At 38.1% G+C, this 16,996-nt stretch overlaps 1 protein-coding gene across 8 annotated transcripts; it reads left to right on the plus strand.

Annotated features, from left to right (window-relative positions):
• Positions 1–2,179: 2,179 nt before the first annotated feature.
• LOC141908781 (cell division cycle 7-related protein kinase-like) lies at positions 2,180–16,725 on the plus strand. 8 transcript variants are annotated; one of them, XM_074798983.1, is made up of 11 exons: positions 2,180–2,223; positions 7,863–7,974; positions 8,618–8,704; positions 9,349–9,484; positions 10,446–10,539; positions 10,933–11,075; positions 12,514–12,634; positions 13,142–13,557; positions 13,637–13,719; positions 14,041–14,190; positions 15,291–16,724. In XM_074798983.1, exons 2-11 carry the CDS (start codon positions 7,869–7,871, stop codon positions 15,539–15,541), a joined length of 1,587 nt encoding a protein of 528 aa, XP_074655084.1. In that variant the 5' UTR covers positions 2,180–2,223; positions 7,863–7,868; the 3' UTR covers positions 15,542–16,724. The 8 variants fall into 8 exon arrangements, with proteins under 8 accessions (XP_074655084.1, XP_074655079.1, XP_074655078.1 ...); XM_074798978.1 differs by lacking the exon at positions 2,180–2,223 and adding an exon at positions 2,992–3,104 and having other exon boundaries at positions 14,113–14,190; positions 15,291–16,725; XM_074798977.1 differs by lacking the exon at positions 2,180–2,223 and adding an exon at positions 2,992–3,104.
• Positions 16,726–16,996: the final 271 nt, after the last annotated feature.

A 16,996-nucleotide genomic window follows, 5' to 3' on the forward strand; every position in this document is an offset into this window, starting at 1 on the left:
TTAGGGCTCGATACGCCATATTGGCTGCTGAACATTTGGGGCCTGACACGCATAGAAGACAAATCGCGATTTTTTTAGCAGTATTTGTTTTGTTTTATAAGACTTTATGATTATGAACAATATATATAAATAATTGAAACTAAAGATATAATTAGTGACAATTAGTTGCTTCCATAGAAAACTGATCGGGTCCTCTCACGCCATATTGGCGGCAGAACACTTTGGGGCCTGACACGCCATGTAGAAGACAGCGTGATTTTAGGAGCTTTTTGAAACAATATTTGCCTTTTTTTCTAAGTCTCAATGATTGACAAACCATGTATAATGATCAATCTTTGAATATTTATGAAAATTATTCATCAATTGAAGCTATTCTGCAGACCGTTCGGGGCCTGACGCCATATTGGCTGCAGAGCATCTGGGGCCTGACACGCCATGTAGGAGACAGCGTGATTTTAGGAGCTTTTTGAAACAATATTTGTCTTTTTTCTAAGTCTAAAGGATTGACAAACCATGTAGAATGATAAATCTTTGAATATTTATGATAATTAGTGACAATTATTCATCAATTGAAGCTATTCTGCAGACCGTTCGGGGCCTGACACGCCATATTGGCTGCAGAACATCTGGGGCCTGACACGCCATGTAGGAGACAGCGTGATTTTAGGAGCTTTTTGAAACAATATTTGTCTTTTTTCTAAGTCTAAAGGATTGACAAACCATATAGTATGATAAATCTTTGAACATTTAACAAAATTAATGACAATTATTCATTTGTTTGTACGGAAAACCGTTCGGGTCCTCTCACGCCATGTCTCAATTGAAGCTATTCTGCAGACCATTTGGGGCCTGACACGCCATATTGGCTGCAGAACATTCGGGGCTTGACACGCCATAGAAGACAAATCGCGGTTTTTCTAGCAGTATTTGTTTTGTTTTCTAACACTTTGTGATTGTCAAATCATGAACAATATATAACTAATTGAAACTAAAGATATAATTAGTGACAATTAATTGCTTCCATAGAAAACCGATCGGGTCCTCTCACGCCATATTGGCTGCAGAACATTTGGGGCCTGACACGCCATGTAGAAGACAACGTGATTTTAGGAGTTTTTTGTAACAGTATTTGCTTTTTTCTAAGACTAAATGATTGACAAACCATATAGTATGATTAATCTTTGAACATTTAAGAGAATTAGTGACAATTATTCATTTGTTTGTAGGAAAACCGATCGGGTCCTCTCACGCCATGTTTCAATTGAAGCTTTTCTGCAGACCATTTGGGGCCTGACACGCCATGTAGAAGGCTTAGTGATTTTAGGAGCCATATTGACTGCAGATCACACTAGATTGGAGCCTGGCTCACCATATATGTTTTTCTAACATTATCTATGTTCTTCTAAGACTAATTGATCAACAAATCATGTGAAATAGATGAATGATTCATTGAAATGTAAGATAGTTCATTAAAATTTTTATTCTGTAAAACTCATTCAGTAGATATATAATGTTTTTGTATTTTTCATATGCTGGCGAAATATGTGATTGTTTAAATTGTGTTTCAAAATAAAGTGTGTACACTGCATTAGATTAACAAACAACGATCGATTTCTATTCTGTAAAACTCATTTTGTAAATATGTATGCCAGTGAAGTAGGATAAGATAAGTTTTTAAATGTGTTTTAAGTGTAAAATGTTTTCAATCTATCAATACATTCCGTAAATAGATATGTTAAGTTTTACCTTACCCTGGTATTTTCCTGTTCCATCAGATTCTTACAAAATAAGAAATTCATATCAAATAAAGTTTGATTCAAACATTACTCGTTATAAGTTATTGATTAAAAATAATCTTCTGAATCAAATCATTTTCATATATGCGATGTAATATGTAGTTCTTATTATGTATATATAGTACGTTGTAAATCATCTATGACAAATAAATATCCAATCGAATATTTCAACTTCGGAAGAAAAACCCGTGAGACGTAGTCAACGTTTCATCTCCTGCATAGGATTTGATTTTCATTTTATGTTTACCACATGGCGTGTCAGGCCCCAATATGGCATGACAAGCCTCGGGGCTTGTGACGCCATATGCAGCAGGTCTTAAGATTGCCCTAGATGGGACTTTTTCGGTGAATGCGATGCCATACTTCGCGATTAAGGAGCGCCACCATTTTTCAAATCGACTCGAAAACGAAAACGTCAACAAACAAGGTTTATTTCACAGACAAGGTCTTGTCACAGGGGTTTGGCGATGGGCTTGGATTTTATTTCCGGGTTGTTGATAATCTCGCGAGAATGGCGCTAAATATGAACTGCAAATAAATTCAAAATATCATAGAAATACCACAGGGGCTCGTTACGATAGCTGGGGGTCCAAAATCAAAGATTTGACCCAGTATCCTAGGTACCACCTATAAAAAAAGAAAAGGGAGCTAACATTTTGACATACTAGAATTGACCTTCTCATTTCAATCGCTTATAACTTCGTAACCCATCGACCGATTCGCTCGAAATTGGTTTCGTTTCATTCCTAAGAGGTTACTTTTTCGTTTGAGACCTTCCGCGACAAAATCGGATAAGAGACACCCGAGAAATCACGACTCAAATCCGAAAAAACTAGTCAAAATAGCCAAAGCCGGAATTACTAGGACGTCTCGGAGTAGTCGATTCCCGACGAAAAACGATGAGTTGACGCGGTTCCCGGACGTTAATCTTCACATATCATACATCGCTGGAAAGCTTATGAACTGACCTTATTGAAAAATGCGTTTATTTGATAATCCGTTCCGAAACCGGCGACAAGCGAGGTGATAATACGCACCGAACCGATAAATACGCACTTTAAGCGTCACTGAACCGCCATTGAGGGTGTGACGTCACGGGCTCTGAGGACTGATAAATTCGCGATACGTGATTGGTCGACTGAATATGTCAATTATCTAGCGTTGCATGCTGGGATTTCTCATGACGTCACGCAGTTAATGGCGGCCGGAATACACTTGGAAATCGTATTTATCGCATCAATCTGGATTATCAGCTCGCCAGTCGCGGGTATCGGAACGGATTATCAAATAAACGCGTCTGTCAATAAGGTCAGTTCATAAGCTTTCCAGCGATGTATGATATGTGAAGATTAACGTCCGGGAACCGCGTCAAATCATCGTTTTTCGTCGTGAATTGAGCACTTCAAGCCGTCCTAGTAATTCCGGCTTTGGATATTTTGACCCGTTTTTTCGGATTTGAGTCGTGATTTCTCGGGCGTCTCCGGTCCGATTTCATCGGGGAAGGTCTCAAACGAAAAAGTCACCTCTTGGGAATGAAACGAATCTAATTTCGTGTAAATCGGTCGATCGGTTACGAAGTTATGAGGGGTTGAAATGAGAAGGTCAATTCTTGTATGTCAAAATGTTAGCTCCCTTTTCTTTTTTTTATAGGTGGTACCTAGGATACTGGGTCAAATCTTAGATTTTGGACCCCCAGCTATCGTAACGAGCCCCTGTGAGAAATACCTTGTGTTTATATTGTTTATTTATCCGCTATTAAGTTCCGATAAACAATTGGTCGTTAAGGATCATCATCAGACAGTCGTCACGCTTTACTATATAAAATAACTGATTTTATATAGTAGCGTGACGACCGTCTGATAATGATTCTTAACGACCAATTGTTTATCGAAACTTTATAGCGGATAAATAAACAATATAAACACAAGGTATTTCCGTGATATTTTGAATTTATTCGTAGTTCATATTTAGCGCCATTCTCGCGAGATTATCAACAACCCGGAAATAAAATCCAAGCCCATCGCCAAACCCTTGTGATACCAGTATCCCTGTACTGGTACCACTATCCACTATCAAATTTGGTTTCATGAGCGGATATTTTCTCAAGAATCAGCTCATTCAATCCGATTCGGATTAGCTAGCATTTTAGCACTGTTTTTTAGTAGTATAGACATAGGGCCTAATGTCTATTTATTAATGAATGAGACCTGTTTTTCTGGGATATTTTGCTTACTTTTTGGGGTACATACCTCATTTATGTCTTAACAGAATGCCAAAAATCGCGGACAACAACTGAATATCCGATATATTTCCAGTTCTGTACCAATTAGATGGATTGGCAAAAAGACTCCTTAAGTCCAGTTGAATGAGAGAGAAAATCCTCCATTTTGTGAAATTTCTTGAATTTTTACATTGTCACCATGCCTACGAAATGAAGTTATTTTTCTTGTGGGGTCTCAACAACTAAATCAGGGTGGCGTAGGCATGGTAACAATGTTCAAATCCAACAAATTTGACAAAATGGAGGATTTTCTCTCTCATTCAACTGGACTTAAGGAGTCTTTTTGCCAATCCATCTAATTGGTACAGAACTGGAAATATATCGGATATTCAGTTGTTGTCCGCGATTTTTGGCATTCTGTTAAGACATAAATGAGGTATGTACCCCAAAAAGTAAGCAAAATATCCCAGAAAAACAGGTCTCATCCATTAATAAATAGACATTAGTTAGCAGGTTAGTGTTTACTTTTACGCTCGGGCTATTTTTTTCGACGCCGTTGATGTATAACACCAGCTATATTTACAACGTTTCATTCTGATGGGCTAATTCACGTTGCGCATGCGCATTAGGGTGCACGACTTAGAAAATTCAAGGCAAGTGTTGAGAATTAGAGTTAGAGAAAATCGGTCATCCTTATTACCGAGATGACGTATTTTACCGAGATGAAATGAAATATAGCATATTTATTTATTCCTTATCGATTTTAACAATTGACATCATATCATATCACTAATAAATGCCTCATGGAGTCATAATTTACATATTTAGTCGGATATTTTTGTAGAAAAATAACTTTTAACTTTACCGAGATGAGATCGTCGATCAATCAAATTCAATGAAATTTTATTGCTTACCGAGTTTACGTATTTGAAGTCAAAATTCTTTTTAATAAAAAAAATATGTAAAATATGACTTTAGAAGGTATTTATTACTGATATAACATGATTTCAAGTGTAAATAGATAAGGAATAAATAAATATGCTACATTTCATGTCATCTCGGTAAAATACGTCATCTCGGTAATAAGGAGGACCCGAGAAAATAGAGCGAGACTCGAACCCGGGCCAGTAAATTTCTAGCACATTAGGACCTCCTTATTACCGAGATGACATGAAATATAACATTTATTTATTCCTTATCGATTTTAACACTTGAAATCATGTTATAGTAATAGGCCTATGTGAGTAATAAATACCTTCTAGAGTCATATTTTTCCGGATATTCTAATACGTCATCTCGGTTAGCAATAGAATTTCATTGAATTTGATTGATCGGCGATCTCCCACCTCGGTAAAGTTAAAAGTTATTTTTCTACAAAAATTTCCGACAAAATATGTAAAATATGACTCCAGCAGGCATTTATTACTGACATTATATGATTTCAAGTGTTAAAATCGATAAGGAATAAATAAATATGTTATACTTCATGTCATCTCGGTAAATTACGTCATCTCGGAAATAAGGAGGACTGCAGCACAGGGTCCAATCCACAGGGGCTCGTATTTGAAGTTTGGGGGTGAACTGTAGCTTAGATCATCCAGTATCCCTGGTACTACATATATGAAAAGATGCCCCTGTGGCCCTATCTAAGGAATGAAAGCCACTTGCCCAGGGGGCAAGCATATCTGAAATTTCGCTTGCCCCCTCCAAAAGCTACTTGCCCTACACAGGCAGTCCGATTGGTGGCACTATCATCCGTTGTATTGAGTGGGAAAAAAGCTTTGTAACATAAAATTGCACTAGCCCTGGGGACAAGTGATAATGATAACCTGCTTGCCCTGATGAGAATTTACTTGTCCCGGGCAATCGGACAAGTGCTTAGATCGGACCCTGCAGCATCATACCACTAGACCACCGAGCTCGCTGAAAACCAGTCGAATGTTTTAACTACATATAGCCTCACCTTACCCTAATCCTATCCCTAGGGGGTAAAACGGACCCTTACCCTCTGGACCCTCTTCTCACCCTCTTGACACTAATCCTCTCCTCTCTAGACCATAATCCTAAATTCAATATAAAACCGTTGTATATATAGAATTTATGACCGCTTTACGACGCTGTAAATATAGCCACTTTGTTACTTTTAGTCTGAATACACGTCGTTCAACTCGTTACGGTTCCCTACAACTTGTTTGTTTGAGGACAACGGCTAGGTACTAGACTAGTGTTAACTTACGTTGCACCAACGCCTCTTCTAAATCTACCACCACCTTGGCCTATCACCAACCATGGTTCCCAGTCAGTGAACAAGGAAATTGGGAAAAACTTGGGAATTTTGAAATAACATTTGGCCTATTTGGGAATTTGAAAAAATGTTGGGAAATTCATTTACGCATTTGCCTAGGGCACCTTTCTTCAACGATTTCCCTTGAGAATCACCTTTTTCAACCTGTCACCACTAAAATGTTGACGGTATCGGTGCATTTCCATTTGAGAAAATTTAAAAATCACATGAAATTCGGGCCCGTACCCAGGGGGGTTGCGTTGGGTGCGAACGTAGTTACCTAATCGTTGGTGGTAAGCTTTTTATAATCGGATGGGCTTTTGTGATTTGTGAAAATATCCGATCATGAAACTAAACCACAGACAGGTTACTGACTATCCCCCCCCCCCCCCCAAAAAAAAAATCTTGAGTTCCACAATTTTTTGTCAAAGAATTTAAGAAAATTTCTTAAGACTTGATTTCACGTCTCTCTTCTCAGTGACATTTTCAGAGGAATTTTCTGTGAAGATGCATTTGAGAATTTCAAACAGAAGAACGTTGATGACGTGCCATATCTGCAGATGGTGGTCATACTTTGATTTAGGCCTAAGAGAAAATATCGATTTTATCTGAAGCCTGTCGCTAAGAGGGTGCAATGGCTGCAATCACAGAAGTTCGTGGTCTATCAATTAGTTACACTATTTGGTGGGATGCTTTGATAATCGGGCTTACACCATTGAGACCTACCGGGTTAGACGTTTGTGAAAGTATTCGATCATGAAACCAAACAACAGACAGGTTTCTGACTTACATTGTTCCAAATATCAGAAAAATATTTACTCTTGTTCATGCATTTTCTCTTAGGCCTAATAGAATAAGATAAAGATTTGGTTCAAAAATTAAGCCACATGTAGGCCTATAACGTAATAGCATCAGAATGCATCTTCACGAGACTATTTTTTTTCTATTTCTGGGGCTGTCAACTCAGACACCGTCATAGAGGAATTCGTGACTTTGGTGCTCTCATGTCAAGGTGCTCTCATGTCAAGTTTCAATGATGCCAAAAAGGTCCACTCTCATGAAAGTCGCACCGCCTAATAGTGCTGTCCTAAAATCACGTCAATGTTAGCTTAAATTCATCTTGAATTATGTTACCGGTACATATAGTCTGTTGTATTTGTGGATAAGAATTTCTTTACTTTGGAAACCGACTTTGGCTTTCATCGACAGTACTCAGCTATCTCAAGTTTTGTGGATGTAAGCTAGTTAGTTACCTAATCGTTGGTGGTAAGCTTTTTATAATCGGATGGGCTTTGTGGTTTGTGAAAATATCAGATCGTGAAACTAAACCACAGACAGGTTACTGACTAGATGTAAGCCAGAGTACAAAGATAGAAGCGTTTCCTGCCTTTCTGTAAAGTAAAGTTAGAAGAGGGCTTGGACAAAGTGGTATGTTTGGAAATTTATAATTTCACCAGGTCCTGTGTTATGGCTTCAGATGGCAGCCGTAATGTATAGTAGGAGTATTGAGGTGGTTAGTGATGGCCTCAGTTTAAATCAGTAAATCGTCTTGTATATTTAGGTAGCTATGTCAGTTGGTGTAATGGTAGAAGATGCTGCAGGAAGCAGAGGTAGTTTATATGATAATACAGATTCACTAAGCAGTTTCCAGCTCAACGAGAAAGAACTAGATGGTAAGATATTCAGTTTTCATTGTAGTAATTCAATTTCAAAGAATTGACACTGTACTGGGAGATCTCGATTGTGTTTATCCTACCTTACTGTGCAACACAATACGGTCTAGAAATTCCAATGCCTATGGCCATTTTCTGCACAGATCAGTATAAGTTTAACCTTCATTTTGCACCACATATGGCTGATGTTGAAAATATACTAGGGCATGACCCCTGTAGCCTATGGCTTCTTGTTTAAATAGCTTTAATTTCTCGCTTAGATTTCTAGTTTCGGGACCAATGGTTTCCCGTACATGTTTCATGTTTTGGCAGAGGGTGTCGCAGATTCAAATAATAACGTAGGATTTCTATTCATATTGATCTATTACAGTAAATTGTTTTAGCTCATTAGATTACTATGATTGTTGTGAGTTTTGAGGTCATTGATTTTTCAGCATATTGTGACCAAGGGACGTTAAATGTTGAAACTATTGAGTGGGGGCCTATATTTCACCGGTTCGCAATTTCCCTGGACTCAGTTAAAGTTAATTCGATGACCTCTGTTACCCCTACAAACAGAATTGATAAATGTTTCAGAATATTGGCGTCAAGGGGTCTCAGTATCTCGTCGGTCGTATGATGATTCCATATTTTTTCTTTTCAGAGGAAACTATTCTTGGAATCGATAATTTGTTGGATAATGTACCACAAGTGAAAGATAACTTCACCATCCTCAACAGAATTGGCGAAGGTATAATGTAGCAAGCTTGCGATTTGTCAGTTGATTTACTTTTTTGCATCCCGGAATATATATTCGTAATGCTCAGCATCCATTTGACCAAGTTGAATTGCTGTGAATTACGTTAAAATTTCAAATCTTCCTGTATAGCATTTTTGTGAGTAAAATATTCAGCTTAAGGGTTGAACTTCAAAACTAGAGATAAAAGAAAATATATAGATTTCAGCGGCCAGTTTCGCGAAAGTTTGTTTGAAATTACCAGCGAATAAATACCGTGGTTCTTACAGTAGCAATTACCATACGAAGACTACTAGACGACGACGTTCATTACATTAATATTCATTCAAAACCAACTATAAAAACTGGCCCAGCACGCGCGATTTTCCAATTGGTCAGGTGACCGAGTCTTGCGAGTGACGTGAACCTTTCATACAATAAACATATCATAATACATGTATAAGAGAATCAGGGATCGTATCATATTTCATAAGGGAACCATATAACAGTGGTAACAATGAACTTTTAATTGTCACTTCGTCAGCTATTCGCTGTTGAACTCGACTAACCAATTTTCTAGCAACTGCCCCTGATTTACATTACAAACTCCTAAACGTGGAACTGTGTGACTCAGATTGTATGAATTCTGTTGTTTTCAGGAGCATTCAGTACCGTATTTTTGGGTCGACTAAAAAACCGACCAGACATCGATCGCCTTTTCGCTTTGAAGCATATAATACCGACGAGTCATCCGTCTAGAATTGAACAGGAATTGAACTGTCTTCAACAAATCGGGTAAAATTCCTTCAAATTGGTGAATTGAATTTGTAGAGTTTAAAAACAACCGCTACACTTCATAAATTTCAGTAAAAGCCCCTAAAATCTGAGTTATATCTCTGCTGCATTTTTGAAAAAACCTGTACACTGTATATGGTAATTACGTGTACACTTACACCAGTCAATTTAATATTATTTCAATAGCTGTTAACTCTTTTAGTGCCCTGTCGACTTTTGTCGACATTTCTTATAGCAGTTTTATTTTCATTTCGTATAAAATTCAGCAGAGAAACCTGCCGCTAGATGGCTTGATTAGTTTGTTTTTATGCTGCGTTTTTGTGATTGCAATTCAAAATATTTGAGTTTTGTAGCGGGTCACGTGATCTAATTATAAGCTCATTTTCTATTATAATTACCCATATGATTTATATTTCTGATAGTAAACATAAAATATTCCATTGTCAACTGTAAGCTGAGGCTAGATACCCGATTTGTTCATTTTCATACCTGAAATTTAGGGGTTATCAAATAAATAGGTCACCGACTATAATTTATGCAAATTAGCTCATTTCCATAAGACATCACTTTCAGTAAGAAATATTATCACCAAAATTTTCTAAGGCCGGGTCATATCCTACAAACTTTTCAGTTACCATAAAGCTCTCTCTTACAGTTTTCACCCTATGGAGCTCCTAAGTTACTACTGATTTAATAATGACGGGCACGCTGAGGGTTTTTCTCAAATTAAACATGGGCACTGAAAGAGTTAAACTCCTGAAATTTGACAGACTTTAAAAACATAACCCTGGAAACAGTTCCTCCACATTTTCATAGGCTTCCACACTTTTGTTGTAAAATGGAGCTGCCTTTTGTTTTTCAATGATTGAAGGTGTGATGAATTTGAATCGAGACCATTGCTATTATTGCCATTTGTTAGTAGGGGTTACCTGGTTAACGAATATGGTCGGTTTTATTTCAGCGGTTTGTGCAACGTTATGGGAGTAGACTGTTGTATAAGAGAGAAGGACCATGTCGTGATTGTGATGCCATATTTTCCACACAATCGATTTCAGGTACTGTAAATCATCAAATGTTGTAAAGATATCTAATAACAAGTGATATCGTGCCTTCTATAAAATCAATCCCGTGGAATGATTGAGAAAATTACAATAGCCGTTTGAATGACTGAGTCAATTCGATTGAAGAAAACCTACAATAATGATAGAGTAGCGACATTTTGACCCAGTTTTCTATTGGGTTCATTGAATCGAAAAATATCCCTACTCTTAGTTTTTGTTCATAATAGTAATTTCTTCAATTGAATTAATGACAGTTACTTGCTTATGGAAACCGAGAGTCGACTGGGTCTGCTGTCAGTTTTTTTCAGAGACTGCGCCTTGAAACTTTAGCATTGATTTGTTTCATCGATCTCAGTGTCTGATTATTGTTCCCTCTATTTATTGTAGCATTGTCTGCCGGCGATGACGGTGAAAGAAGTTCAAGATTATATGAGAAATCTGCTTTTGGCTTTGAAGCAAGTCCACCAGTTTGATATTATTCACCGAGACGTCAAACCTAGTAACTTTCTATACAACAAAACTAGTCAACAGTAAGCAATTATCATCTCATTTAGAAAATGCCGCAACTAATTAGGTGAAACACCAAGGTGACCTTGTTATAGGCTTCAAATAAGCCTCTTTAAAGGGGTCATGAAGAGGTTTTTGAGATATGGCTAAAAGTATTTTTTATCATCAATTATACCCTATTTATTGATTTAGTGGTCAAGAAATTAATTTCTAACTCTTCAATTAGTGTTAAAATGAGACTTTTGATCGGCCGCGCTGATTCCTTCCCAACCCGGAAGTGTGACGTCATTCTGAGAACCCAAACCAAAACAACATGGTGTAGTGTATAGAAACGGGTGATACTAACAGCGATTAAGGTGCAAAATAGTGACTCAAATACATCAGATTCCAATCAAACGTCTGATGTTTACGAAGCCAACAGTTGTTATTAATAGACAGTCCAAAAATTATTCCATTTAATTTGGACCTGATGCCTCAGAACGAAGGAATTTGTGACTATAGAGTACAGCATATTTCTACGTCTGGAGCAGCGAGCATTCATCGTCATTAAGTCATTCCCTCTGCAAAAACCACGCGGAGGGGATGACTGATATAGACATCGCAGATATTTCTGTGGGTAGAGATATTTTTATCCAGTACTGGACCATAAAAGCATCCTGAAACCGTAAACTTGTTTGTGAATCCCAGCCTAGCCTGCGCCATCCCGGCCGTGTAATAGTAATGTGTGCTGCATACTTTCAGTCAGTATGTTGTATATACTACAGCGATGTGGGTCACTGGGGAAAGCCAGTACTATATGCTGTGGAAAGCGCGTATCTCTTACTACGCATTTAATTCGCGAAAATAGCGTCACTTGGCAGGATAAAAGGCTCTAAGATAATAAAAACATAAGTTTTGTGTATCCAAGTTTATGCGTGCCGTAATATTTGCGAGAATCCTTCTCTGAAGTGTGAAGCTAGTTTACACCATAGGCCGGGTGTTTTCGCTCTTATGGTCCATCATTTTATGGCCAAATCTTTTGGTTTCGGCCACTAAAATTTGTCGCTGCCTTTGTGGGAACAGTTCATAGCTATTCACAGCCAAGGCATTTCGAAAAGCTGTAAAAGCGCGATATTCAATGAAAATGAGCATTGTATGATAACGCTTCTGAGGGTGCTGCAGGCGATGTGTTCTCAGAATGACGTCATCAACATCACCGCGCAAACGCGAGCGTCCTGTTGCTAGGGCCGTTGCTACGGGCTTTTCTCGTGTTTGGATAAAGATATTTAAAAAATTTTTTCATGAGACTACTATAGATGCATATGGTGAATGTTTTATACAAACAAAAATTAGATTTAAAATTTTTTTCAAAACATTTTTATGACCCCTTTAATTTGGATAGGAAGAATGATATGACGCAAACTTTATTATCAGTATAACTATGGCAGATGCTTTTGTTACAACATGTGCTGGTATTTTCAGGTATGCGCTAGTCGATTTTGGGCTGGCCCACAAAGCACCTGTACCGCTGCGACCTAAGTGTAGTAACCGTTTGAACAATTCGCCATCAAAACGGAAAGGAAAGCGGCCACTAAGCGTTGAGGTAAGGTTGATACTGATCTAATGGGGCACCTGCAGTGCTGCTTTGGCAATCGAGGATTCCACGTATGGCAGGCGAGGATCCGCCAGGTTTGCTAATAGATAGTTGGTCATCAGTGATCCATTTCTTCTGCATTTCAATTAACTCTAGATGGACCTTTCTCTTAAATGAATCAATTATCTTAAAAAACTATACCGATATTTCCGGATAGAAGAATGAAAGTACTGTATTGTATATTTGGTGGGTGCTGTGATAAGACATGGATTCGGGAGTCTAAAAATCCTGTTCTAAGTTCATTGAAAATGAACTAATTTTGACAACGGATGGCCTGATCGTCACGCCTTCTGGCGGGATAGGTGGTTTTGCGGGTACCCCATTGCCATACATACCAGTAGGTCAGCTACCAGTATCTGTTGGTCTTATTGCACACTTGACCGCACTTGCTGTTCTAATATCCATAAAATTGCAGTGAAAAGATGATCAAAAGTTGTAATTTTCTTTTATTTTTAGGATAAACGACCAGCAAAACGTTCGAGATTTAGTGCTAGCTCATTTGACAGAACATCATCATCTCCATCACGGACCGTCAGGAGCTTGAATTTCTCCTCGCAGACGCCGCCTACAGACGCGACGATGAAACCGCATCATACGCCTGCTTCGGCCCCGCCTGCCGTACGCGCTCAGACAAACTCCGCCAGAACACCGACGGCGGCTAGCCACGAATCTCGACCGTCAACTCAAAAACATTTCAAATCGCCACCACGTAGTCAGAATCTATCGAAGCGGGCGATGATGAATGCCAGTCAAAAGAAGCTCATCGGAATGCCTGGAAGCCAAGGGGCACCGATAGCTGCATTGTTTCAAGAACAGTCAACCGAGTGTCAATGTTTCGGCAAACCCAGAATATGCTCTATGTGCAGCGCTAGGTAATCTGCCATACTGAAATGACTAACTCAGGATTATACTTAATCATTACAATATTTATGTACGTTTGATTCATTGTAGAGGGCGCCAGAGAGCAGCACGTGCCGGAACTCCTGGTTACCGTTCACCTGAAGTTTTACTCAAATGTCCAAATCAAACCACAGGTTAGGAGACATATTCTCGAGATGGCATACTACAGCTATCGCTTGTCAGCCTGAGTCAACCAATGCTAACGTTCTGTCCGTCATAACTGAATTAAGAATAGGATCCCACAGAGCTGGTTCTCTCAGTCATGACTGATCTAACTAAGTTTCCAATCAGGACAAGTTGAAGAGTCAATTTAGTCAATATGGGTCAATATAGTCAGTAAATCTATTGAAAAGTTATGAGAAATCATAGACAAGTTGTATGATTGTTATTCTTCTGAAATGAAAAACCATACTGTGCTGGAAATCGATGAATTTCTTTTTCTCATTTTTTTTCAGCGGTTGATATCTGGGCAGCTGGTGTTATATTCCTCACATTGTTAAGTAAACGTTACCCATTTTTCCGCGCAGATAATGACGTGACAGCGCTAGCTCAGATAATAGCCATTCTCGGTACAGAGACAGTACAGAAAGCTGCTGTAGATATGGGTAAGCTTTAAAACAAAATACCTTCCAGTAAACCTTTTCACTACTGGATCTCTAGACCGTACCAGCTCGAGGCATTTTATGCATTTGTAGAAAATGGATTAACGGTAGCACTTGGTATTTGAATCCGATGGCAGACTGATCCCGAGACTATGCCATGGCACAAAACCCTCACTTGATAGCCCCAGTGCATGGTACATTTTTATGTGGCTAGGCTGTGCAATAGCTGTGCCATTCGGGTAGGATATTTTGTGATGTGGTAGAGTCTCGCAATGCCATCGGGTTTGAATTTCTGTTGAATGAGGATGGGATGTTCACTTAATTTCTGATTGACACCAATATACTTTATTATACTTATACATATATGAGACCTATATATGAGCTCATTAACTTTTTATTGTTTTGTACTCGAGAAGTTGAAACTTCCTGTGGAGTTTCTGGGTGCTCTTTTGAGAATACTTTTTGACTGATTCACTGCATATCCCAGCATAGTGTTGTCTAAGTACATGCTTGTTTGTACCCACTTTAGTGGCAAGGCAAGCAGTAACAGTAGGTTTCTCTACTACTTATGGTATTAGTTCAGTCGTGTTCACTCGGTCAACAAAATTGTACATGTACTTAAGTGAGGACTTTGTAACCTGAACCTCGAGTCAAATAAGATTTAAGTAAAATTGAAAACCACTTCTAATTGACTGTAGGATAAACAAAGTATCCTTTTTAGCCAAATATATTATCTATTCATACGTTTTTTGTAACCAAAATTGCAAAATTGCTGCTAATGACATGTTCTTTGATTGTGGTGAGTTTCAGCTGATTGTTTTCTATGTACGTTGACTAGGAAGAAATTGAATATTGATACAGTGGACCTCGTTACAATGAAATTCAGGGGACCAGAAAATATGTTCGTTATAACCGATAGTTTCTTATATGTGAAGTTAATTAGATTTTCTTACTTGGGACGAAATTCTATATTTGTTAAATCCGATAAATCGTTGTATCCGAGTTCGTTATAACAAGGTTTCACTGTATGGTCATATTGAAATAGACAGATTGTCGAGCCCCTAGTGTAAATGCAGCGAACATTCTATTATCTTCTATTTCAGGTAAAATGATGATCAGTCAACCAGCAAAACCGGCTTTAGACATTAAACTAATGTGCAGCGCGTTGCGTAAAACATCCGGATACTCATCGTCTTTGCGAGCGAAACATATGAATAAACAGTTTGTGGACACGTGGTCAAATATTCCTGATTCGGCATTCGATTTACTGAAACGTCTGCTCGATGTGAACTCTTACACTAGGATTACGGCGGAGGAAGCTCTAAATCATCAATTCTTCGATGAAATATTATGATGATAAGTGCGGTGTATTATTTCATTTGAAGGCGCTTGATTCAAATGATTTCAGCATTTGTTGTTGACTTATTTTTAGCCCACTTGGGACTTAAGTCCCAGCGGGCTATTGCGTTCATTTTTCGTTCGTATACGGAATCCATTTATTGTGGGAAGTTTTGAAGGCGCTTCAATGTAATGTCTTGATAGTAGATTTTTATATGTGTCTACCCTCAAGACACAGTGCAGCTCAAAAAATGGCTCAATCAGAATTAAGGCTGTTGTTATTTGTTTAAATCAGCAAATCTAACACATTTTTGACAATTTGATGGGAAATTTTGAAGACTCTTTCATCAACTTTCTTGATGCTCCGTTTATGTATGTATTCCCCCTGGGGCATATCGCCATAAGGAAAATCAGGTAAATCGGAAAAGAGATGGCCATTCTCTGACTTTTTTTATGCCCATAAAGGTTATCTATTCTATAGCGCGAATTCCGAGACCTGTTGCTTTCGAGTGGTTTGCCGTCTTCCATTGAAATTTGTGATGGGTAGATTTTTGGGAATGGATAATAGACCGACGTATCAGACCGGTTTTTCGATCACTCAATTTTGACGCAATTTGCGGCCACCTTGACCTCATCAGTCCTCATGGGTATATGTGAAAAAATATTCTTTGAGGATTGTTCTACTGGATTTTACTTTTAGTCATGTTATTTGATAATTGTTATCGCGATCGTAGGACACATTTCCTTACATGGAATTGGGGTTACCCAGTATTGTGGGGAGTTAGATGTTGAATAAGATACTATTTTGCCATTTATATTAGTACCTTTGTATATTTTGTTACCACAATCAATTGCCTATTTGTAGCTCATGTCTCTATGTGGTGAGTTTCAAATTTCATTGGTTTCTGTATATTTTCACCAGGGAGCATTGAATAGCAGAATAACATGGTATTTCCATATATATTGGTACCTAAGCACAATCAATTATGAAATTCTAACTCATGACATGTTATAAGATTGTGGCAAGTTTCAAACTTATTGAATTCTGTATATGCTCAACAGGGGAGATGAATATTGAAATTATCAGTTTGTCGAGCATTTCTCCAGGTGTCCCTGTAACCTTAGTTTTTTGTTGAATGGATACTTTTAATCATAAATGAATGAATGAGCAATTTGTATAGAATCCAATATGGAAATAAACCTTTGTTAGAAACAATGCTGAATATTTTATGGTTGTTAGTTCGTTGTTTTATCTTAATTTGTACCCTTCTCACTTAAATCTGAAAAATTCCTGTTCCCCAAGATCTGACACACTTTACTGTACCTCTGACCAGGTCTCTGGGTGTCCTCAAATATGTGTATCACTTGATTTCCAACTGAAATAATGAAAGATGATTGAATCAAGTAAGTGTTGATTTTTGGCGAACAGCAATCTGCTGGGACCAGTTTTTGGGCTAAATGTGTCTAGGGT

This window comes from Tubulanus polymorphus, chromosome 7 (genome assembly GCF_964204645.1).
Source record: "Tubulanus polymorphus chromosome 7, tnTubPoly1.2, whole genome shotgun sequence".
Classification (NCBI taxonomy): domain Eukaryota; kingdom Metazoa; phylum Nemertea; class Palaeonemertea; order Tubulaniformes; family Tubulanidae; genus Tubulanus; species Tubulanus polymorphus.